Source organism: Pogonomyrmex barbatus, unplaced genomic scaffold (assembly GCF_055798465.1).
Source record: "Pogonomyrmex barbatus isolate J1 unplaced genomic scaffold, ASM5579846v1 scaffold10, whole genome shotgun sequence".
Taxonomy (NCBI): Eukaryota; Metazoa; Arthropoda; class Insecta; order Hymenoptera; family Formicidae; genus Pogonomyrmex; species Pogonomyrmex barbatus.
Genome location: NW_028297099.1, coordinates 6,607,813 through 6,633,370, shown reverse-complemented (window position 1 = coordinate 6,633,370; position 25,558 = coordinate 6,607,813). Strand labels below are relative to the sequence as shown.

Genomic DNA, 25,558 nt, shown 5'->3' with positions numbered 1-25,558 from the left:
AAAAGTAATATCTGATAATTAATAAATCCTTATAATCTTCTCTGTTATAATGTCATTTTATTTATTTTATTTATAACATTTTAATTTATTTTATTTATAACATTTTTCTACTTCACACGTATAACAAAATTTTATTATACAGTTGTGTAATTACGTGTCTTATTAATTTTTTAAAAATGTCTTTTATCTTCATTCCATGAAGCTTCTCAATATAAGTTATAAAAATCTTTTTACAAAAATTTAAAAAGATATATACTATAGTGGAAAAATACAACAAATTACTACTTAACAATTGTACAATTATCATGAAAAGAAAATTTATGTTATGAAGCGGATAGCAATACAATGTAAGAAATAAAGTTTAATTTTCTTTGTCATGCTCTTTTCTTAAAAAAATAAGAGATAAAATGATAAAATGATTCGACAAAATATTCCTGATAAAATAACGTTCTTAATTTTTAAATTTGCGATAACATAAATAAACATTTCCTCATTATAACTTCATTGTCTTCCACTTTCTGCAATTTTCCAACCTGAAATTTAAATAATACTGAATTATATAAAATTGTAATATAGTTGTAATATAGTAATATAGTAATTGTAATATAGTATATTTAACACAGATTTTCAATTTCCCGAAAGATTATTTTCTTGTATTATATTAAGAATGAAATATAAAATTTTCATTTTAAATCGTATGATTAAGTCACATTATTTTTTAAATTTTAAAATTTAATAATTTTATATATGAAATTATTTTTTCTTACTAGTAACTTGAAAGAAAATACGGAAATGACTTGTACTATTAATTTATGAAAACGTAATAAAAAATAAATTAATTGAAATTAATTTTCTTACATCTGACGTGTTCCATTGCTTCAATCCAAAGCTGCAAGGGTGTCATGCATATGTTCCCTTGGTTCCACATTCAACCATATATCACCTTCAGGTTTCGTAAGAATGCCATCTTTAGCCAGTTTGAGCGGTATCAATGTCTTTTCACAGACTTTCAAATTGCAGCGGGCTAGTAGATGAAAAAGTAAAATTTTCATCTTTAGCAATGCAAATCTATTACCTATGCACATTCTGGGACCAAGGCCAAAAGGAAGATAGGCTCCGCAATTGAGACTGTTTTTCCTCTTCTCACCAAGAAATCGCTCGGGATCAAACTTTTCCGGCTCTTCGAAATATTGAGGATCATAATGAAGTCCATAAACTGATATCCATACGTCGTATCCTTTCTTTATAGTAAAAGGTTTCATTCCTGGTAATGCTGGTGGTAACTCGAAATCATTTACGCATACTCTGTCTAATATGGCAAGACTCGGATACATTCGAAGAGCTTCACAAATCACAGCATCTAAATATTCCATGGTATTAACAGCTTCGTAAAGTACTTGTCCATTGTTTTCTTTCAAAGTTTGATCGATTTCGTTTTGAAGTTTTTTTTGTACATCCTGATTTACAGCTATTTCATAAGCAGCAAAACACGTTAACGATGAAATACTATCGAACCAAAGAAAAAGACAAACGCTTGTGATACCATATCTTCGATAGACAATTCTATCTTCCCTTCTTTATCCCTATTTTCCATCATCAATTGCAACATATCAGGCCGAACAATACCATTCTCATCCCTAGTTTTTATAATATTTTCCAAAAGATCTCGAAAGAAATCTGCCACTTCTTGGCGGATGAGTCTTAAATTTATTAATCGCGCCAGCCAAGGCAAGCTTCTGAATATGTATACTTTTATTAAAGCTACAATAGTGAGTGCGGTCGCCTCTTTGCCATATACGTAGAATTCGTTGTTTGGATTTTTCATGGAATCAACGCTAATTCCAAAAGCACAAGTGGCAATCACGTCGTTAGTATATCTAGTAAAGACATCTCTCATTTGCATCATTCTCTGTTCTGGTGGTAATTGCGCCAAGAAAGTGCTGAAATCACCACCGCATTCTGACATTAACTTGAACATACTTTTCATTTTGCTGGATGTAAAGGCTGGAGTTAATATAGATCGTGTTTGTCGCCACGTGTCTCCACGAATAGAAAAGAGATTTGTCCCAAATAATGGATCTTGCCTCCCATCCACGACGTTTCGATGATCCGGGAACGTATCAAAGTGTTTTAACGTAATGGATTTAATAAGTTCGAGATCACGCACCATTATAACTGGACGAGTCGGAATATCAAATACACCGACATATTTCGCTTCAGAATGCAGATTGTAGAACTCCTTAGCAAGTTCGGCTGATGATTTGAGACGAAAAATTAGTGGTCCCATATTTCCCAGTATAGGAAGAGGTGGCTTATAAAATATGCCATATTTTTTAAAGTAATTCAAATTTTTGAAAAAATAATAATAAACACCTAGGACACCCACTATCGCTGACAGAATAATTATATATATCATTTTATAATATATCTGTCACTATTATTTCGCTGAATCAAAATACCATATAATTTTGTGAAAAAGCTAATCAACTTTTGTATTTTTTGGGAGTTAGATTGAATGTTTTTTTAATCACATTTAATAATGATAGGAAGATATAATATTGCACGTTAAAAGCTATCAGTCGACTGTTGGTCGACTCTGGCGCTATATCTTTAATATACTATGTTCTCTGATTCCTCATGTCTTACATAAGTCTTTACAAAATGTTTTTTGAATCGTCGTCGATTACGTAATTAGATGTTTCTGATTTAAATGGTTGGATTTTAAAATCAAGATTCTGAATTTTTACCGGAGACGATTTATTTATCATTTTCAATTATATATATATCACGTTATTTATTTATTTATTTTTACTTAATGTGATTTATGATTTAGTTAATAGTAATTTGGTAGAAAAATTACAAAATTGCATTAAATTGTTCTTTCTTGACGACCTTAATCATTTAACTAATCGCTAGTTGAATGAAAAATTCTATTATATTCTGAACTGTGCCCTTCTTGTTAAAGTAGGTGTGTCAACAAATGATCGTTCAGCGGAATAAAGCAATTAGTGAACATTTAGTGATTATTGATCTTTATTGTTAGCTCCTTGAATTTAAATCAACATCATAACATTGATGAATTATTTGATTGTATTTCCCGAACTCAGCTACTCAAGTATATAAATGCGGAAAGAGAAAAAGCGAACACAAACATACTTATTACATTACAATTATTTATAATAATTAAAATTTAAGTCTATTAAAAAGTGGCAAAGTGTTTATTATTTAAATTTTTTTAAATTTTCTAAATTTTTGTATATAATAATAATAACAATTTTAATAATTATGAATTGTCTGCTATCATAAATATGATATCTATTTTTTCAATCAAATCTTATCAAATCTTATTTGAACATATTTATCGGCAGCATTTTATTATATATTTTTTAATACAAAAAATGTTTTAAGCAAACGTTATAAATGTTCCATTAGACTCCTTTAGAATAAACACAAATTTGTTTGAATATTTATTTGTTTTGAATTATATAATTTTATGAATGGATTTAACATTGACACACATCACATCTGTTTTATCGATAATATCGCAAGATAGATGTAACCTAAAAGTTCCAAGTTTATTTATAGACATTGATGGCGATAGTGTACGGCGATTTCGACAGTGTTAAGAAAAGGTTAGGATAGTTGCTCCTAGATTTCTCTTCGTCCAAAGAGTAAAAAAAGAGAAAAAGAAGCATATAAATTTATCGAGATTTTTCTCGAAAATATCTGAGAATGTCTCGTGCTGTGTGGGAATATTTCTCGACATTAACGTGATTACGTGTTGAAATATTTCGAAGATTTTGAAATGTAAATTTACTACTGCAAAGATTATAGTAAACTGCATTTGGCAAAATATAATATCAATTATTTTGTTGCTTAACAGAAATAATTATAATACGAAATTTTTTCTAAATTAAACTCAGGTCTCACAGAGTATGCGCAATGTACAAGTCTCAGTTTGTTGGTTTAGATGACAATCCATGCGATACAAAATGTTTATTATGCGATTGCACATTTGTCCTTCCGACAAATGAAACAGATTTTCTCTCGCACTTATTTAAGGTTCATCGCCTTGTTATAGCTGATGTTTGGAAAATAGCCAGTTTGAGGAGGTTTGATCAATTTTTAACTCCATTGGTTACTATATTCATTATCCTTGCAATTTAAAGATATGATAATTTTTATAATTTTAGTTATGTACATTACTGGAGCATAAAATTCAAGGAAGCACCAGTGACGACTTATTGTAGCACATTGCTAATGAATTGTACACCAGATGGACAGCCAAGTAAAGATGAAAATTATTTCTTGCTCTCCGATTGCCTGCTGGAAGATAAAACTTTAAGAGATGAGATACATCGTGCTAAACTGGTATGTATTTTAATGAAATAACTAACAAATGTGTAATTTATAATAACTTCCTGTAATGATTTATATTTATTTCAAGGAATGGACATTGGCACAACAAGAAGCTGAGCGAGCAGATACTAATTTTAAGCGTGGCTGTATGTTTTGCCGTACTGAATTTTGTGGATCACGTATTGCATACATAAAACACCTTTATCAGAAGCACAATCTTTACCTCGGCAAGCCAGAAAATTTGGTGTTTATTGATGAGCTTTTGGACAAAATTCAGAATAATATTGAAAAGTATTACATTTGAAAAATGACTTATTTCTCGATTGAATTTACTTGTATTCTAATAATATTAAGATTATTTATAATATCTATATATAATTATATAATTTTATAATCTATGTTACTTTTTTTCAGTTTAATATGTATTTATTGTGAGAAAATATTCAAAGATCGTATGGTATTAAAGGAACATATGCGAAAAAAATTCCACAAATGCATAAATCCTTATAATAAAACATATGATAAATTTTATATAAATAATTATCTTGAGCCAGAAAGAACTTGGAAACAAAGACAGGTAATATGCAATTTGAGATAAAAATTAATACTTCAGTACTGATATTTCTTGATTTTTCAGGATAATTTGGAAACATATCCTGATGTGGGAGATGGCAATAGCGAAAATGAAGATGAAGAAAGTTCGTGGTCTGACTGGAATGACGAATCTATCGGAATATTATGTCTATTTTGTAATTATAGCAATAACGAATTTACCTGTATTCTCAGACATATGAAAGAGAAACATAGTTTTGATTTCGAAGACACTGCTAAAAACCTGACTTTTTATCAAAAGGTAAAGAATTGTCATGTAATCACTATCACTCATGTTTCATAATATATTTTTAATAATTAATTGTTTGTATTATGCCATATTATAGGTTAAAGTAGTTAATTATATAAAAAGACAAATTCAATTACAACGATGTATTTTCTGTGAAACAGAATCAGACAATGTTTTAGAGCACATGAAGAATCAACAACATTATAAAATTGCTACACAAAAAGTTTGGGATCAGCCAGAGTAAGTATAATTATTAAATTTATTTATATAAAACAGAATAATGTTAAATGTTTGTTTCTTCCAGATATTATTTTCCTATGTCTGAAAATGACTCATTTTTATACAATCTTGATGCAACTACTAATAGTGATGAAGAAAGTGACATTGAAAATATTACTGAAGCAATGTAAGTGATATTGAGAAAAGATATATTAATTATAATTTATAATGAATAAATAATACATTCAAAAAATTGCAGGTATAATCTATGAATGAATTTCTATTAATAAAAGCTAGACTTCATCTGATATTTTACTAAGAAATAATTTTTTGTTCTATTGTCTTACGAAATATTATTTGTAATATTACTTGTATATATGAAGATTGTATTACATATTTATGCTATTATTACATAATAAATTAATCTATTAATCTATTAATCTATATTGTTTTTTACATTTTTTTTTAATTCTATCGTCGATGATATAATGATATATAATATATTTAATATTTTACAAAATATGTTTCATAATAACATTAGTTACTAATAATTCAAATGTTGCATTAACATTTATTAGTATATATGTTATCCACATATTATTTTTTATTTGCTCTGGTAAAAAGTTTTTTACCACGTACCTTAGAAACACCTTTGCCTGATGACGAGCCTTCACCTGTTGGTAAATATTTTTCATGTAGAGCTTTATATAACAATTCTGCATCATTTTGATTTCCAAGTATTTCTTTTAGTTCTTCCTAAACATTATCAAGATTATTCATCTTTAGTATTTTTATCTATAAGTATTGTAAAAGAAAATTATAAAAATATATTGTCTCTTAATTGTCATTCACTTACTTGTGACAATGTGATAAGATGATCTAATGACTTTCCTTTATTTAATAGAAAACGTAAATTTTTCGAATTTACACCTGGCAACTTAGCTACAAAATCTTGGATGTGAGGATTGTATTTTTCCATCATAATTTGTTTATTTTCTGTATCTTCATCTGCTCCAATTTTAGCAGCTATATTTGAATCAGGCTGGTCTCGTCCTTGCTATAAGTATACAAAATTTAAATATTTAAATATGAGTGTGAATGTGTAAAATTATTATATTATGTAAGAAGTATATTATAAAAAAATATATATGTATAAATTTGTTCCTTTTACCTTTAGTTCCTCAAATAACTGTGCCGTAGCATGTGGATTAGGGGACCATATAATTTTTAATTTAGGAAAATGAAGTGTTAGCAATTGTAATTTTGCTGTGATATCAGTATGTTTAAAATCTCTACTAACATAATAATTGCCCTAAAACCAACAGATATAGTAAGTATCTGTTATATAAAATAAAATTGATATATTTATATTTTTTTAAATTAGCTACTTGAAAACTGAATGGTTTATTCTGATCAAATTCTATAAGGAGCATGGGTTTAGCATAATGTCTTGTCATAGAAACTGCTTGATTATACAATCTTCCAGAAAATAAAGAACCAATCAAGTCAGATATGCTTTTCCTCTCAACGCATATTTCTGATGTTAGAATATAGTCACCCACCTGTAATAACACCATAAATAAGTATAATTAGAAGTAACAGTCTTTTATATTAATAAATTTCATATACATTTTACTTACTACTAATGTCACTGGTTCGATTGTTATGCCACGTGTATATAAAATAGCTGGTAATTCACTTCTGAATTCCCTCATATCAACAATAACTTTTGGAATTACTTTGGCTTCAGATTGCATTCCACCTTTACGCGTATTATCCTGATCTGTATTATTTGATTGAATTGCAAAAGCCAGACAATCTTCTGATTTTCCATCTTGATCTTCTGGTATCACCATAGTCTATGATACAATAAAAATTAGAGTAATATAACTATTCAATAGTATTGTTTTTATTCTAAAATTATATATACTCACAGTTTTTGTATTTATCAAAGAATGAAATGCTTCTTTTTCTCGTCGTAAAGAAGTCAGATATTCTTGTTCTTCCACCGACCCACCATAAATCAAAAAATATATTTTCAGATTTAATGACGGATTATTATTCTGATATATCTCTAGTTGTCTCACGGTACCAATATCGGCAATGTACAAAATAATATTGTTTGGCATATGTTCAGTTAATGTTCGTTGTAAAGCCATCGGATCTCCCCCTTTCTTTATGGCCTGTATGAAAACGATAGGTGCGGATGCTGCATAAATCTCTTTACTTAAATCCAATTCTGCAATCTTGAAATCAGAGAATAAAATTAATAAAAAAAACATTCTTTTTTCTAAGTACACAAATATTTCAATATTATTTCAATATAATTTTAAATTACTTGCGAACATTCTTCAAATAATGTCTGATGTTTTACATCTTGTTTGGATGAAGTGCTGGGTTGATTTTCTTCTTGCTCTTTCGTACATTTTTGCGATAAAGTGAGTATGTAAGTATCTGGAATCTCTTGCGTTTCTTCGTCTGTATTACTTTCAGATGTTGGTTGTTTATCTTTTGCATTCTTTCCACTATCTCCATTTGTCTTCTGTTCCTTATTATGCGATAATTTTTTTAAAGCTTCATAAAGTAAATATTGTTTTGCTCCCATAGTTAAATAATTCTTTAATTGGCGACATATATTGTTGTCATGTACTAAAATGAGAACTTTATCAATATTTTCATAATCTTTTTTTTGGTGTTTCTGTTCTTGAATCTCAGTTAAAACTTCAGATAAAGCTTCCCATTTTGGGTTTGATTCCAGTTTCAAGTCATTCTTATCTGTATAAACTCTGCTTTTGGCATATTTAAACAAATTCTCGAATTCATCTAACATTATCCAACCACCGGCTTTCATAGCATATTCCATAGTCCGTAAACGATTTAACATGGCATAAAATGAAACGGAATCTTCATATGTTAAAGATATGACAAGAGAACGTAATGTTTTTAAATCAGAAAACAATTGTTTGGTTGTTGTACTAAGCTGATGCCAGATTGGATCTATTTGTAAATGTAATTGCTTGTGAAACTTCTTTGCTATTGCATTCTCCACAGTCAATTCATCTAAATCTAAATATTTATTGAGTCTCTTTAATTCTTTCACAGTATAATTCATAATATCAAGCAAAGTAGTTTGAATGCTCTGCATTTTTGGTGTGAGCTGCACATGTAGTTCTATAACTTCGGGTTCATGTTTAGATAAACAATTATTAACCGTTGTGTGAAAGCGCGGCCATAAATATAATTTTTTCACAAACAGAGTTTTCATGACTCGTTCTACTTGTGAATATCCAACTGTGAAGGCCAGTGATGAATTTGTGAATGCTTTGATAAATCCAGTTTTGTTATTTTGTCTGTATAGACGCAACGCAAATGCCTCTTGATAAGCATTCAAAATATTATGAGCTCTATATACAAGAATACCAGTGACTAGATGTAATGGAACTCTGTTTTTTAACAGATCTACCACCAAAATACGACCGGATATAAAAAACACTCCACCCTCCAAATACATTGTTTCCCTATTATATTTAATAACTTTTATTAAATGTAAAAAATGATAATGTTAAAATGTGATAATTTTTTAAATTTATTTCACAAAAAAATTTATTTATTAATGTCATAAATGCATATGTAAAACTATGATACTTTTCCATTTTACCTATCATTAGAAGAACATTCGGCATTGATTACACGCGGTAATGTACTTGTTCCATAACTCTTTAGTAAATCAATAAAGTAATGCTCATCATGATCATTGGTTCCCAGGACTATAACTAGATTGCCTGGGTCCGAGTAAGCTTTTATCACATTTGCAAAAACAGTTTCTATACCAAGACCCCTATATTTTCCAATAAATAATAAGATTATATATTTTCACATGAGATATATATATAAAAATAAAATGAAAGAAGATATACTTACTTGGCTGTAATAACTAATCCATCTTCCTGAAGAATTTCAAGGAAGATTTGATTTTCATATTCTAACATGTTTGTTGACTAGTTGACTAGTTTTCAACTAGTTTTCTAAATTTCTTAATTGTTCTAACATTCAAAACAATAATCCAAACAAAAAATCCAAGAGATGTCGCAGGTGAGCAAGAAACAAGATATGTGCTTTCTAAAATAAATGAACACAAATGAACAAGATGCTTACCAGATGAAATAAGAAAGACAACTTTACATAATAACTGATACAGCATGACTTACTCTACTATCCCGATCTTTGTAAGTGCCTCCTGATGCTTGATCGTAAGGTACAGTATCACCTTCGATCAGTATTTCGGATACCAATAGAGTATATTTACTAATTTCATGAGATGGATGGCCATAAACACCAATGCTCACAGGCCGTTTGAAGCTGTATATCAAAATATTAAAGAATTAAAATATTAAAAAAATAATAAAATAAATTTAGAAAAAAAATGCAAGTTACGATATACCTCTTAGGTATAAAAATAATATCTTCTCCACAAGTTGTAGATTGCAGACAATAATGGTCTGGCTCATATGTCGGCTTGCTTATAGTTTGTGATGCATACAAATCAGCATCTCCTGTTCTAAAAGGAAATAAATCATATTGTACATTGTAACGAAGAAAAAGATATTTTATCTATTACATATTGGACAACAATGTAAAAGACGTTAATGATCATGACATAATTTAACTTCCACTCACAGTGATATCAACCGTATCTTAATGTGACCGTCATACGTCAAACTGTAATACTTATATGAGCCACCAGGTACATCGTCGCTAACGTAATGCAATAATTCCTCATCCAACGCTAATGCGTAATAGGTTATCTAAAAGTTCAACAGAGAGCAACTTTATGCAGAAATCTCACGAGATTCAGATTTTGAAGGAGATCTCTCGCAGAAGCATTTCCGCATTAGACAGAAGCGTAACCTGATCGTACCAGCGCTGCAATAATAAGCGTTGCCTTCATAATACGGCGTATAACAATGCTATCGGTGAACGGCGGCGACGACACCGATGGATATCAACGTTTTGCATGAATGCTAAAACGATCGTCTAGTTACACAATCGAGTCTCACTTATATATGCATTACATAAAATACGTAAAATTACATATATACAATTATATATGAATTGTATTTAGATGATGCCGGCGGAACATTCACGCGACATTCACGAACTTCGCGATTCGTGATTTGTCGGCTGCATCAGCTGATCAGAAAAATGGCGCCAAGCCTTTCAAAATTTCAAAACGATTTTTAAAAGTAGTAAAACATTATCGTAAATTCTAGAACGTTTTCAAAATGTTCGAAATTATTTTGAACTTATTTAAGACTTATTTAAAGACTTGTTTAAGTTTTTCGGAAATTTATTTTAAAAATATTTTAGATTTGTATAGAAAATGTGTTATAAAAACATTTAACTCGAAAAATCTTGGTGCTACTTAATAATAATTTTCTTAATTAATTGTAGTGATTGTGAAGCATCATATATAGATCAGATTATTGAAAATAAGATAATCAAAATATAAAGATCACAGAAATAAAACTCAAATTTTAATAATTGATGATTGATCATAAAGATAATTTAAAATATAAATTTGATTGGGATAATGTTACAATACTTGACAAAGAAAAAATTTTTAATAAACACCTAATGTTTTGATATAATTCAAATGTAGAAACAAAAGCAAGGTTTGAATTTAAAGAATGATATGGAATTGTTCATTTTTCTGGAATTGTTCGATTTATTTTATATTTATTGGCTCATCATTCAGTTTAAGCAATGTTCATGACAAAATTATTCGTGATTATTATGTTCAATAATCACAGATGAAACATTCTTCAATTGTATAAGTTTTGCCATTTCTTTATATCTTTTTAACAACAATAATGCCAAAAGAAGATTTACAAAAATATTTACGTTACATTTAATTTTTGTATATAATGTTATATTTAATTTTTGTACCACGCGTTGCATCTATAAACAATAATAAAACTTCTTTGATTTCGTTTGTATCTTAAAAAATTAAGAAAATTTTTTTTATTATTAATTTATCATAATTTATTTTAAATAATTATCACAAAATCAAAACTTCTAAAAGTCAGTTGATTTATTGAAAAATATGAAATGCAGCATTAGAGTCCTATAGGAAGCGTTTCGATACTTGCTACCAGTACTGAACTCACATATAAAAAGCGCTTGGTATGCTCAAATCATAGTATGATTATCATTTCTCTCAATTTCTATATTTATATTTTTATATTTATATTTATATTTATATTTTTTTGCTCTTTTAGTAGATCTTATATTCAAATCGTTTATTCTCTTTGCGTTAAGATAAGTGATCGTATTATATTAAACTCTTCTTATGTGTTTTATTAAAAAAAGGAAATATGTTTTATCGTATGGCGATTGAATTTTTAAATTTCTTTCTTACTATTTTAGTGCGAGCCAATTGGCGAAGCTCATCATTATCACGTGACCCGAATTTTGATATAAGAAATCGCGCTTTAACTTTTTCCTTGTTACTTGCATTACTTCGTCAAGTATCGACATCCGCAGTTGTTTCTGGAGTTTATACGCGTCGCGTATGAGATTTCGCGAATTTCTTTCGTGGGGTGCAAACGAGGTTTACAACGACCCCTCGATCGAAGTCGAGATGCGATCGCGGCTAAAGACTCCTCGCCCACGCAATATTCGCTATTCATTGTATCTGTACACACACATACATGCTCGTCATTGCGAGCGAGTGGTATGCCCTCGCGGTGAATCGAACCTAAGGGCGGTATGAAGTGGGGTGCGGACGGCCGCGTGCGCGGGAGAGAGAAAGAGTGAGACAGTGCGAAGGTGGGGAGCTGCGAGACGGGGGTCAAAAAATGCGAGGCTGCGCGCGCAGCTGCTTTGTCTCTCCCGTCGAGCGGTAGCGGTGTGCTGTGGAGGGAGAGGGGAGGGATGCTCGGAACCACGAGGGGGCCACCAAGGGTCTATGAGCGGACCATGGCGGACCAGCGGCGAACTGCATCCTCTCAGTCGGCCGCTGAACCCGCGCGCCGTACGGTTGATACGTATGTGTTTACTGCGCTCGTCCGTCCGTCCGTCCATACTTATACTTGCTCGTTCGCTTCGTGTAGCGTACTGTTTTCCGTCTGTCCGTATCGCTTTTTGATTATCGCCGCGATCGAGGCCGACGCGTTCAAGTGAGACCCCGGCACGTTTTCTCTTTGTATTCCATCCCCGAAATCGTCTGTCTCTCTCTCTCTCTCTCTCTCTTTCTTTCTCCCCTGATTGTCGTCGTTCGACACGGTGGTGTTCCATCCGAGGGAAGAGTGGCAGGTCGACTACGGCTACTGCGTGACCCGGCGAGATCTACAAGATCTATCTCCTTGGATTTTTGGTGGATCGTCCTCGCACACGGCCACACGCGAATCTTCTGCATGGTGAGTACAACTAACGAACAATAATTCGTTTGGACGCCGCATCGACCGGCGACTGCCGATTCTCGCGAAATGTGGCTACCCTCGACTCGTCGCGACGAGTGATTCGCAGGGGAAGATTAAAAGGGACACATAAATGAAGGGCTCGTTTCTCTCGCGAGCAAGAGTTACCTTTACCTTCTCGCGAAAATCAAACGGTAAATATATTGATATTCGAATCTGTCGAGGGAAAGTAGAGTGAAGTTGGCTCTTTTTTTTTTTTCGAAACGCGAATAGAATTCCGGAATTAAAGATAATTTCCATCCATGCACTTGTTCTCTCAGTTTTAGCGGAGCATTCAAGTGATGTCTCATCATCGAAAGTGTATTGTAATCGATGAGAAAGATACATAAGATTTCCAATATGGCGTCTAACAGATGTTTTGCCCTTGCAAAAGATCGTGTTTCTCTGTTCGGACACTTTCGAATTTTGAGTATCGAATAATGAAATAATTTAACATTTGCGCTGATATTATCGGTTTGTGACACGAGCTTCTACGCCATGCCGGCCATTGTAATTTGAACATTCTTTTAAAAGCAAAGTATGCTTTAGATTATGCTTCCTTAACCACAATACCGAGCTAAAAAACTGAATTATCTATGGTTACTGGGTATATCCAGGATTTTTTTCGGAGGAATTTTCATCAATTCTATTAACATATAAACGATAATTTTTTGCATTAATGACTTTTTTAGATATTTTAGAACTTAAAATATCTCCTCGTTTCTGATTTTAAATGGGAAAACATTGGGTTTTATAAATCATAATTTTTATTTCTTTTTTTTAAATTTTGGAGGGCATTTGAATCCTCCAAACCCTTCCCCTGGGTATGTCTTTGTATGGTTATTTTATTAAAGATATATGGATACTATATATTGTAGTAAACGGAAAGCATGTTCATATATATAGAAATAAATATAGCCATTTAACTTTCCATTCGAATAACCAACCAAATATTTATTTAACGAAATCTAATAGAAATATATATAAGTTAGCTTATGCGTTAGATATTTGCAGGTACAAACTATAAAGTGTGTGTATAATTTTATCTTATGATTTTATCGAAGACTAATTTATACATATATATAATAATTTTGCATAAGTTGAAAAGACTGAACTAAAAGATAAAGTCGCGTAAAAAGATAAAATATAAAATAAGATAAAAAATAAATCTATGATGTCTGCATTTTCTTCTTGAAGTAATCCTCACTGACATTCATCACTGAGGGATGTCGCTTTCAGCTTAAACCCCGCATTAGCGTGATCAGCTCCAGTTGTCGTCGACCGCGCTTAATCTCGTAGAACGAGTCATCCTTTTTCTCCTTTATAAATCCGTTTTCACTGTCGCAAAGACGTTATATCACATAAACATCCATTCTCATTACAGATTCTCTGATTTACTTTGTTTTTGAGACAAACTTTTCCTAGCTTTCAGAAAAGATTGCAATTTACTTTTCAATTTTTAACATGCTGTACTTAATTTAGAACTTCATCTTTAAGGGAGACGAGAATTATTTATTTTTAAAACCTTACAATTTTTCTTTGAAGACATAAGATTTATTAGAAATTTATTATATTCCTTGGCTCAAGATATGACATCGTTTCAGCATTGTTCTTAAAAGATTAATGAATTCAATGATGAAACGAAATTGAAAAATATAATTTTATTATTATTCGGAATCTATTAAATATCTATTTAAAAGTCATTCAAGATGATTCTTATGCTTCGCTATTAAGATTTATTATAATTTAATCTGTAATGTACTTTTAATTTTTATGATTAATTTTTAATTTAACGATAAAACGATTTATGATTAGAAATTGATGAACCGAAGAATATGGCTTTGATTTTTATTTTCTTAATTACGAAAAAAATGATATATTCTTTTGATAATTCGAAATAGCCTTCGATGATTTTGGAAAGTAGCAAGGAGATAAACAGTCTTTTCTATTATGGATAAGATAGCCACTAGCAATATTTTCCTTTGGAAAGATCAGTTCTAAATGGCTTTGAAAAGCTGTGATGAGATAGACATTCGAGATGACGTTTTGGGATACCCAAAGACGTCTAATAATAAAAGCTCGCAGAGTGACTCGCTAATGAGTACGTCGCGAAGAAAGGGAACGGCCGCGCTCGTCGAGTTTTCACACGTGCACGCCAACGCGAGCAAAAGTGACGCAACAGAGAGAGAGAAAAGTGCTCGCTATCGCGGAATAAAGTCGGGTTTTTGATTGCGCGCGCTTCGCATGCAATCTCGCGTTGTAGCGCCTCTGCTGGTCTGTTGTCTGTCGCAATATTCGCCAGACCGCTTTTTTGTACAGTCAAACAATTCTTCACTTCGAAAGCCATTGGTTAGCGATTAACGCGAAGCCTCCCCTTGTCCAACGAGAAGGAGGAATCGTATCTCGATCTTCAAAGAACCGAACGTATCGTATTACTGAACGCGATAACGAGTCGCGCAACGACGCATAATTATCATGCGATTATTATCGTCGTCGATTATTATCGTTGTCGATGCGCTTTCGGATAAATGCATTTCCGTGTATCGATCTCTCGCCGAGAAAGTCATCGGCGTATCTCGATGATCGCCGATCGCGCGTTACATGACGTAACGCGACATTTTCATGTTTTCCGCTTCCTCCTTGTTTTCCGCTTGTGGGACCGGTCTCCTTACCGCGATCGCGCGCGAGTTTACTTGAGACTTTTCGCCGGCGCCCAGATGCGTGCGTATCAAATGTATCATGTAAATGTAGAAGCCGGGAGGTCGCGCGCATTGAATAACAACGCGCGTTTCCTCGCCGGCTCGTTCTCCAGCGCGCAAAATTGTGCGTGTCTCGCATGATATAATCATAAGTGGTACTAAGAATGGGATTAACATTATACGAACTGGAGCTGCAATGTTATAGAGTCACGCGTGTGTCACGCGCGACGCGTTTTACCATGTGACAAGCCCTTGTTCCTTCTCCTGTACCTCGTTACTTCCTCCGGATGAGAAATACAATGAGAAAAAAAAAAGGGCAAATTATGGGCCGCACGAAGTATGTCTTCATATGCGTATGAGGTTTTTATCGGACCCTGTACGTATCTTCAGGAAGTAGGGCTCAGCTGGCGAACGTTGACTCTGACATTTTCTCAACTCGTCTCTCTATTGTTGAAACATATTGTTTCTCAGAGAATGACAATTTTTATATACGTACCATGTTATATTTAACGCCACCGATATATTCAATACGAGATATCGCTGATATTTCTAGAAATTATAATCTTAATTAAATTTTCAACGCTGGACCTTGTTAATTAATTCGTTGCTACAATGAAAGATTCAACGTCGCAACGTTTCGTCCTTCCGTTTAGACGATCTTGATAACGTAAGTCATCAATAATCGCAATCCAGCATAATTGCCAGCGTAATTACTACACAACATTCCCATTCACGGGAGGAAAGCTACTGTCCGCGGCTCTTTAGTCCGTAATTAAATGCGAACTTGCGTTTCTACGCTCTTAAGTGTTAATAATAACATCAATTATCGATAATCGCGGTTTACAACTATAATTCCGATCGTATTCCCAAAATTGATACCTCTCAGCTCATAATTGAATGCGACGTGCGAACGAGATGACGTTTAATCGTAGCGGCGTTGTCATCGAGGAACATCTGGGGAAGGACTTTCGCGATTAGTTCGATTACAGAGCCGCTCGAGAGCGCGAACCGCCAAGTTATGCCAACTCCGATATTAGTGTCGCAGTACGACAATCGATCTTTCCGGCCAACCCGTACTATCGCGAAACTTTCGCTGTGGAAAATCCCGACTTCGCGTCTATAAACCCTCGGAATCTTGAATAAACCTTCGTGATGAAACGTACAAGATATTAAAAGATATAACGAGATAAAATATGAAACCTTTAAAGGTATGCAAATCATTCTTTATATATTCCGCGTAACTTCCTTTATTCACACAAAATATTTTATGTATATTATTATTATTATTATATTATAGCATAATGCATATATATTTCTTTTTACTTGCAGCCAGGAAAAAAATTGAAAACATTTCCTTTCCAGCAATTAGAAATTTGAGGATAAATAATACTTGAATTATATATTATAAAATTATAAGAACAATAAATAAGTAATATGGACTAAAAAATGTTAATACTATTTAAATTATTAAATAAATTAATGTTGTAACATTGTTGGCAGAATGTATTTTTTTAAATGATCTTAACAATATTACGACATTTCAAAAAAGCTTATTTCAAAAAAATATTTAGATTTTGGAAAAATGCAATTGTCATATTCAGTAACGTTGTTGCTGTTATATAGTATTCAGTGCTACTTCGCTTCTTACTATTTTGTAAAACTAATCGCAGGAATTTAAATTTAAAAAATATAAAATTATAATTGTTAAACCTATTTCTCTCGTTTTCTCTCAGTGTATCAGTTATTGTTACAAATGAATTATAAATCGAACCGATTGGAAAACTCTGTATCAGCAGTGTTCGATAATGAACATTGCTACATCATGAAATAATAGTAGATTTGATTTGAGGTAAAAATGCGGTACACGTGTACGAAGATATCCAAGGCATTAAAAAACGATGTCCTTTAAAGCCATCGCTAAGAAGCGCAATCATATCTAATCGAACTATCTAATGGTATCTAATGGTATCACCGCTTTATCCGGCAGATTTCATTACGTACATTCGCGATTTCGTATTGAGCGCGACATTTAGAATAAAGGGTAGCCGTTTATCCCGGGATTCGATCCCATTCGACATGGAATTTTATGACGCGTTTTCTCGCGACCCTTAGTTCCGTATTTCTATCCATGTCTATTTAAGTCCATTTAACGGTACATTTAATCCCTATTTTTAGACTTTACGATACGAATATGTTATGTTCAAACGGGGAAACCGGTGAGAAAACGAGTTTCTAATCGGGTCGACCAATAAATGAAACCCAGAAAAATCACGGGTACGCGTCTATTTATCTCAGATTTGCGCACGCCAATGAGAGGCGGTGTCGATATTTGCGTAGCTTATCGATTTACCCTCAAAACCGTGTGCGTTTGCCAAGCGAGGCACCGCCGTAATTGCACGATGAGGAAGTAATTCTTGTTTCCAGCGTTTCCCTTTTTTTTCTTTCTCCTTTGTCGTCACGCGCACAAATTCGGGTTCTGACTTTAACGCTTTTCTCGTAAATCATTCCGCCATGCCGAAGCTCTCTCTGCTATTGCTTCTGAAAACATCCCGGTGGCCACGATCACATTAACTCTGCCTCGCAAAAGCGTCATGCTGCGCTCACAAGGTTTATACCTTGATAGGCAGGAAATTCATAATTTATTACGCCTTCAATATGTATATGAATAACTTTTGTATTACAGAGTAATTTCTAATCATTTATATATATTTTTAAAAAAACAATTTTTATTAATTATCGTTAGTTCTATTATTTAAACTATCATATTTTCTATTGTTATGTAACTTTCCTTGAAGATTTTTGTTGCAAAAACCTTTTAGCCAGAAAAAAATTAACTATTGTACAAAATATAACTATTTTTTTAGAGAATGCTCTCCGTGTGTATGTTTACGTTTAAAACTATATGTATAATTTGAAAGCATTCAACGGTGACGGTCGTTGATTACAGATCCCATACGTTTTATGAGACACTAGTAACACGTTTATTCCGTGTTTCCATTATCTCGCACACAGTAGAGCTATTCGTAACATCGGCTTACGCCGACACAATCGTTTTCCGGACGTTTAAGCCTCCCCTCTCCTCCGTCGAAAGCACTTTGACCACTGGATAATCGGATAAACCTTTTAAAACGTCAGGTCGTCCACATGTTGAGATATTTCATATTCATGCGGGGCAAGGGGGAAAAGGGACGAAGCGAGCCCTCAGGTTGGACGCATCTTTTTCCGGATTTGTCACGGCGTCCGATACGCTGGCCCTTAAAAGTTTCGCTACTCGTACATGAACACGCGTGCGCGGGCTTTTAATTGGCCATATTTTTAGCTCCGGTGTCCGGCTTGCCCGTGGCGATAAATTTCTCCGCTCCCTGACTTGGGCGCAATCGGCCGGCATTCCCTTCCTTCACCCCCCGTCGTCGTCATGGTCATCGTGAATCTTGTACCTGGCCCTATACACCTGGAGGATAGGTAGTGGCGTATCCCTTTCCATCGGATCCGATCTGAACGTCGTTCCGTTGCTCACGGCTCGAAAGCGGAAGGTGGAGAAACTGAGGAAAAGAGAAAGAGATTATGGCTCGAGTACGAAGGCGTGCATTTGCAATAAAGTACCGATCGCGATCGACCGCCTGCTAGATAATTAATATGCTTAATGGACTGACGATGCCACGGGGAAATAGCGAATGAGATACATCTTACAGTCGTAGACGTCTACTGTTAATGCGCGATGCCGAGCTCTAGCCGAGCATAATATTAAACTAGTCGCGAGCGCCATATATAGATACAACCAGTCGGAATAAAGACATTCGCTGTAAAAGCAAATAAAATTTTAAAGCGAAAAAAACCGATTAAAGATTCTTCCCTCCGTTACATTGCGAAATTATTACTTCATGCCGATCTACGCGAACGTGTAATAAATCAAGACGGTGTATCAGTGTATTTCCCCGCTTCGTTTGTCGGAGTAATTTCGGAGAAGGTTCTTTACGCGAAAGCCTTATATTTGAAAGGTTGATATATTTATCACTTTATGCGACATCGGTATATGGCAAATCTCAGGAACAAGGATGAAACGATACAATACATACTTATTCATATCGCCGTTTCTTTCCGCATGATTGCGCGAACGCTGCAACGAAAGCTGCGACACTCTTTCTTTTCTTCGCCGTTGCGCGTTTCCACGTCTCGTTACCTGGTAACCCTCGCGGGACGCGAGGAATCGGAATCAGGGATCATTGCGGAGAGTAACTCGCGGCACACGGCAGGACGAGGAGGCGGAGGAGGCCGCATATTGTCGAGGCGTAACGGATCAGAGTGAAAGTCCGAGACACGACTCGCGCCGCTCGCTCGCTCGCTCGCTCGCTCGCTCGCGAGTCCGTCTCTCTTCGAAGAGGAGCCTTCGAAAGCGCGATATCGAACCACGAATCGAACAGGTCCGAAATAGTCGTGAACACATTTTCGCACCCGGCTGGCAGGCGGTACTTACGCAATTACGAGAGTGTACCTCGACTCGTATCGTTTTTTCTCTCTTTCTTTTTTGTCTTTCTTCCTTTCCTCTCCAGTAAACTCCCTCACCGCTCGTCTCGCTCGGACACGCGTTCGTTTTCGTTTTCCTCGCCGTTTCGCTCGCCGACGAGAGGCGCGCGTGCGAAATGCATGCACTTCCGACCCGACTGCTGACCAACCACACCGCCACTTACGCGTTTCACTCATAGCGAAAGGGGTTTTCGCCTCGCGATGTTTCAGCGGGCTATTTTTATCGTGCGATACTCTTCTGCGCCTTCAGCGAATTTACAGAGAGGGTATATATAATTCTCTCTTGCCAGATGTTGTTGCGACGCTTTGAATTCGGGAGCTTCCGAGCTTTCATGATCTCAAAGAGAATCGCTCTCAGTCGTTCGATGTATCTCGCGGTCTTTCGTGATTCTGTATTTATTGGATTGCACATTGGAACTCAGACTCGCAGATGCAACTCGTGCGCAACAAGTGCCTATGTGTTACTTGTTTCGAAAGTTCAAGTGACGGAAGTGCATCCTACTCCGCGTTCGCGGAATTGCGACAGACACGGTATTAATTGCTGAATCGGAAGACTGCTGTGTCGCGATTTGTGACTCATGATGCCTACGTTTCTATGTCAATGACAGGATATAAGTCGTATATTTGCCGAACGCCAAATTGGACTAGTTTGTGTAGGTTGACAAAAGGTTGAAACTCGTTCGAGATATTTGAATGAAGTTGATATTTAGTTCGGTTACAAAACTCCTACAAAAATACCGAAAGAACGATTTAGAAGTAGAAACGTGGGCACAAATATTGAAAATATAATCTTAGTGCTGGTTCTCGCTTGTATATTTAACATTTATATAGATAAATACGTACCGACGATTTCGAAATGTCAGAGGTGTCTAAATATCAGAAATATCGATGCTCGATAATGAATTAAAAAAATACGTTAAAATACGAAGTTCTCCACATCGTTCCTTTTCAGACATCGTATACTGTTTTACTACAATACAAACGAATGCAAACATTACTTTAATCCGAGATTTGATACCAACCGTTATTGTGTTTGATTAAAGAATTCTCGGTCGATAAGAAGACCGAGTCCAGTTGAGCCCGACCTGGACTCAGGTCGAGTGCTTTCGCGATGGCAATCTTCATCTTCATCGAGAAAGTCTTTCGCTACGAGAAAGTCCCGCAACTGCGTAAGGCGTAGCGAATGCCGCGTCGAAACAATGATCGGTATTCGGAGCGTGCATTTATTTAAATCACGAAGAGAGGCAAGTGTGCTGCTTCTTGCGCGCCGAGTACGCAGCGAAGAGGTTAAATATATCTGGCCTGGCCTGGCCCGTTCCTCCTTCTATCCTCATTCCTTTCGAACGCCATTCTTCGTCTAAGTCAGAGATTCGAGTGCAGCACTCCAGACTAGAGAATCGCGCGAGGGTCGCCCCGATGACGAATGATCGGCGAAGTTTCCAAGATTAGTTACGGGAGACCATTGTGGGGACCGTTTGTTCGTAAATCTCAAATGACTCACGAGTTAGATAGACTGATCGCTTATCACCGCAGTCACGATATAGAAAATGTCAGATTTAATATCTAAATTAAATCATCTGTGCCGTATAATCGGTAGTCTGCGAGATTTGTGATGTTAATGCGCATTTACGGTCTAATTCTGGAAATGCGGTTTAACGTCATTACTCAGCGTACCGTAGTTAATAACGATCCGCTTAATTTGTATGAATAGGACGTTCGGTTTAGTGGTTTAATACGCTTATTGGCGGAAAATCGAGCTCCGAGATTGCGAGATCGATTATTTAGAAAACTCATTGGATTAAAACATTTTCCTAATTAACGCTGATGGAAGGGTAGTCGGCGGAGGGGAGGGGGAGTGGCTGTGTAAGCATAAAGCGCCGCCCAAGGAAAATATTTGGGCCGGAAATTACGGGTAATATTTTCGCACTCCAATAATAAACTAACCTACACTCGCGGTTATAGATAGCGAGCAGCGAATCAAACGAATAATGAACGTTAAATTGGAGCTGACGAGCGTAGCTTTCGTTCGTCGACGCGTGATATCATCCCCTCGCGTAATCTCGATTTATTTCTCGCTGAATTTCAATTGCGGGAGTCGTGCGTTGAATCATAACGCGCGCGCTACATCCGCGTCAATTGGAAATTAATGTACTTTGATAATTATATGAAACGAATATTTTTGAAGCAAAATATTCACAGTTTCACGATAAAAAATATATTCCCTCTGTGCGTCACTTTGTGCGCGAGCGTATTGAACGGCAACTCAATCGGCTTATTTATCCGAATTTATATCTACGAGGGATTTTATGTCATATAATTGAAATTACGCATCGTGTCTCGTACAATTTTACATCGTATAATTATACATCAAACTCCTTCGCTGATGTTTACGAATAAAACTGATAAATGTTTTTTATAAAATTGTGGACATTTCGCTTCAAGGGCAATACATATATGAGCAATCATCAAACCATACTTATTTCTATTTGATGGGTACGTAATATACAAGTGTACGATATAAGTAAGCGTTTTTCACTTTGCACTCTTTAAAAAATACGACTGCAATTTGCAGCGAGTAAAATGCCGATGCATCTGCGAAAAAATATGCGCGGTAAGTGCCGCGGCGTGTACAAATGGGAAGTGTGCGGTTCGCCCGTGGGTGCTTGTACGATGTGGAAAGAGAAAAAAAAAAAAGGAGTACGAAAGTGCAAGTCGTTTGCGTAACGCGTGAGTTACTTACGGCGGCGTTCACACCGCCGGTAACAACGCGGTAATACGTCGGTTAAACAACTGTTATAGTCGTTTCACTGTTATGATATTTTAATAGCTCACCAGCAATAATGCTCGACGTGACGTAAGATTATTTAACAGAAACATCAACAAAGGCATCAACGAGAATATTAAACGAGAATCGTTTGTTTATGTTCGAGAAAAAGTTCGGATCGTTCGTAAAATCCAAAATTTTCCGTATTCGCCTCAATCGAGTAATTTCCAAAGAATACAAATCCAACAATTTGCGTCTGATTTAATGATGACAATACGATATTCGCAAACGGACGTTACATGACGCGTGTATACGTATTACAAGATTTCTCACGACTGATGAAAGTGACTTCCCCGATCGACCTCTCCGCACTCGATAGCACCGACGTTCCTTTAAGGCTTCTGTTTATCACGGGTATCGCTTTACGGGATTGTTCGCGCAGATAGACGGCCGGCAATTGGAGCCAAGGTTCGCTTTGAGAAAGTTACGACCTCGACGACAGAGGGTAAAAATTTTGACAATGCCGTGCACGCAGGGGCGATAAAGTTAATAATAAGATTATATGAACACACCCTGGTTTTATCACCTGGTTTTTAGAGATCACTTGTTGCGGTTCTCCCACACGCGATAATAAATTTAAATCGTATTTCAAGTAAGTATTTCTTGCCGGAATGAATAAAAGAAATAAAAAAAAAAATTAGAGATAAAAAGGATATCTCATGAAATTTAACGATAACGGTATTAGCGGTCTACTTGTTTTTCTATCTGATGTAAAACTGTGGATCGATTATGACTGACAGCCAGATGGTTCGAGAAAGATTAGAAAAAGATCTTAGATGTAAGACCTACAACGACACGATATTGCAAAGTCATCTTTTCACAGTGATGGCAAGAGCTATTATTTACCGAGTTTTCAGGCCGTTATGTCATATCGCGTTATTAGTCTATCATTAATCCGTACCAATATGAAAACGCAAATATTAGAAATTACATGTTGCGTAATGCAATCATCCTTTAATCATACACGTTCTTAACAAAAAAAAAAAAAAAGAAATACTCCCATAATCTCCCAAATTACAATTCACACGCGTGATTAAGCAAAATATGCATAACTACCCACGATTATAACGTGCATTGTTGGCATTCATCTGTTTTCCCGAAGATTTTGTACGATTGTAGTTAATTATAGCAATTGCTGCCTGGTATGCATTATCGCGGAATGCAGTTATGCAAACGAGAAGAGAAATGTTCCCTTTGAATGGAGCATGACGCGGAATGAGAGTAACGAAATGTTGCGGCAAGAAGTGGTGGGAATCAAAGGAAAAAGAAGTCGCTCGCAGAAAACGATCCTCGCAAATCCCGTCGTTCCGATTGTCATCCATTGACGACGGATCTCTGTGATCGGCACGGTTCTTCAACGGCTATCGTTCACTTCCCACGGCCAGATCCGATCCTAACAGCCGATGGTGTCTCTAAACATGCCCGGCTGAAAAGGCGGAGGCGGTGCTGCGAGGCCGGATAAGTGTCGGCCCGTCTCCCTCGGCGTGAGGTCGGGGCAACTCAAGTGTTAAACTCAATTCCGTCAGGTTCAACCTCGCATTCATTCTCGAATCCCGTCCGGACGGAGGTTTTCGAATGACGACGTTCTGTGCGGGGCACGTTCTGTGCGAATCGTCAGTCATGCGTTTCCGAATGTATATCTTTGTAAACGGCATCTTCGAGGACAATGCGATCCTTTCGAAACGGTTTGACCACCAATGGTGCGATTTTCTATCGGATTTCTTCTCGGAGAGAAGATCATAAGAAATTCAGCGTTTTCTAAATATAATAAATGTTGTACAAGAATATATATATATATATATAATAATTTAAAAAATAATTATTTGATATATCACATTCTTTCTGTTAATAATAATAATTTCTCAAGCCGGAAGTAACGATGAAAGATAAAATCATGATAGAAAATTAAAAGAATCTTTCTTGGTTTTGTTTCATAAGTATTGGCTTGAGAAGAATATTCATACCGTAGAGAATATTATATATATATATATACTGCATTTCTGGCAACATTATCTGGCGTGAGTCATCGCGGTGCTTCTCTCGCCGCGGTGAGTTACCGTTAACTCTTAACACGACGACGTTGAATCCGCGAGCACGTGAGAACACGCCTTTTTGCCGCGCTCGTTATTTCCGTCAGCGACTCGGCTCGTTGTTTGTTTACTCGAAACTTTTTCAAAGCTCGAAGGCCTTTAAAGAAAACGCAAAATAAGTCACGCCAAACTCGTCCGAACGTCTCCTCCAGAAAACGTCGGAAAATAAGGACGTTCGATTTACCGAAGCTTCCCGAGACTCTCTCGTTTGCGATACAGTTCATCATTTTACGTATTTCCTTCGCAAATTTGCTGAAAAATTTCTTTCCTTTTCGTATTAGGAAAATTTCGCACCGCCTTTATGGTGAACATCAGTCACGTCTCGTCTGGTAGTGGCGTAAGAAGTTATGAAACGTGACGCGAGAACATATAAAACGTCTCCTCAATTACGAGCTCGCTCTATTCAGACGCTCAGACGCGTCTAGCGAAATTGGCTTTTCTTGTCTCGTGCGAATCCGAGAGGCCGGTTTAATCCTTTCCTTACGTCATATTAAGCCGCTTTGTTGAACTTATTGACAAACGAGATAGGAATGTACCGCAATTAT

At 35.3% G+C, this 25,558-nt stretch overlaps 3 protein-coding genes, 2 long non-coding RNA genes and 1 pseudogene across 8 annotated transcripts in view; 2 read left to right on the top strand and 4 right to left on the bottom strand.

Moving 5' to 3' along the window:
• Window positions 1-37: 37 nt before the first annotated feature.
• Window positions 38-3,572, bottom strand: LOC105429771 (cytochrome P450 9e2 pseudogene; annotated as a pseudogene). Its single transcript, XR_016141454.1, has 2 exons — window positions 859-3,572; window positions 38-533 (listed from the first exon to the last, which is right to left on the bottom strand). The product of XR_016141454.1 is annotated as a cytochrome P450 9e2 pseudogene (transcript).
• A 46-nt stretch (window positions 3,573-3,618) lies between these two features.
• LOC105429687 (zinc finger protein 277) lies at window positions 3,619-5,859 on the top strand. Its single transcript, XM_011642822.3, has 9 exons — window positions 3,619-3,807; window positions 3,924-4,112; window positions 4,194-4,371; window positions 4,448-4,650; window positions 4,774-4,936; window positions 4,997-5,212; window positions 5,298-5,440; window positions 5,505-5,606; window positions 5,679-5,859. Coding segments are annotated over exons 1-9 (1,209 nt in total). The 5' UTR covers window positions 3,619-3,805; the 3' UTR covers window positions 5,692-5,859.
• LOC105429686 (DNA repair endonuclease XPF mei-9) lies at window positions 5,329-9,769 on the bottom strand. The gene is made up of 10 exons (XM_025218951.2): window positions 9,628-9,769; window positions 9,341-9,538; window positions 9,078-9,257; window positions 7,758-8,937; window positions 7,354-7,665; window positions 7,060-7,278; window positions 6,808-6,981; window positions 6,591-6,731; window positions 6,276-6,476; window positions 5,329-6,175 (listed from the first exon to the last, which is right to left on the bottom strand). Exons 2-10 carry the CDS (start codon window positions 9,406-9,408, stop codon window positions 6,017-6,019), a joined length of 2,634 nt encoding a protein of 877 aa, XP_025074736.2. The 5' UTR covers window positions 9,409-9,538; window positions 9,628-9,769; the 3' UTR covers window positions 5,329-6,016.
• On the bottom strand, window positions 9,750-10,600 carry LOC112552821 (uncharacterized). Its single transcript, XR_016141455.1, has 4 exons — window positions 10,338-10,600; window positions 10,097-10,224; window positions 9,861-9,972; window positions 9,750-9,778 (listed from the first exon to the last, which is right to left on the bottom strand). It is a non-coding gene; the product is annotated as an uncharacterized LOC112552821 (long non-coding RNA).
• A 1,799-nt stretch (window positions 10,601-12,399) lies between these two features.
• LOC105432539 (uncharacterized) overlaps window positions 12,400-25,558 on the top strand; it is a 149,440-nt gene continuing 136,281 nt past the window's right edge. For both annotated transcript variants that reach the window (XM_089085575.1, XM_089085574.1), the window contains exon 1: window positions 12,400-12,837. The gene's annotated coding sequence lies outside the window, so the exon portion shown is untranslated. The remainder of the gene's footprint in view (window positions 12,838-25,558) is intronic.
• Window positions 18,284-21,711, bottom strand: LOC148937895 (uncharacterized). 2 transcript variants are annotated; one of them, XR_016141467.1, is made up of 2 exons: window positions 20,050-21,711; window positions 18,284-19,117 (listed from the first exon to the last, which is right to left on the bottom strand). It is a non-coding gene; the product is annotated as an uncharacterized LOC148937895 (long non-coding RNA). The 2 variants fall into 2 exon arrangements; XR_016141468.1 differs by having other exon boundaries at window positions 20,068-21,711.

Bases quoted from the DNA above. Each gene is read 5' to 3' on its own strand.
- LOC105429687 (XM_011642822.3), top strand. The intron at 4,651-4,773 runs GTATTACATTTG...ACTTTTTTTCAG, and splicing joins ATTCAGAATAATATTGAAAA to TTTAATATGTATTTATTGTG. The intron at 5,213-5,297 runs GTAAAGAATTGT...GCCATATTATAG, and splicing joins ACCTGACTTTTTATCAAAAG to GTTAAAGTAGTTAATTATAT.
- LOC105429686 (XM_025218951.2), bottom strand. From the start codon at position 9,408: ATGTTAGAATATGAAAATCAAATCTTCCTTGAAATTCTTCAGGAAGAT. The intron at 8,938-9,077 runs GTAAAATGGAAA...TAAATATAATAG, and splicing joins GAATGTTCTTCTAATGATAG to GGAAACAATGTATTTGGAGG. The intron at 6,176-6,275 runs GTAAGTGAATGA...GATAATGTTTAG, and splicing joins ATCTTATCACATTGTCACAA to GAAGAACTAAAAGAAATACT.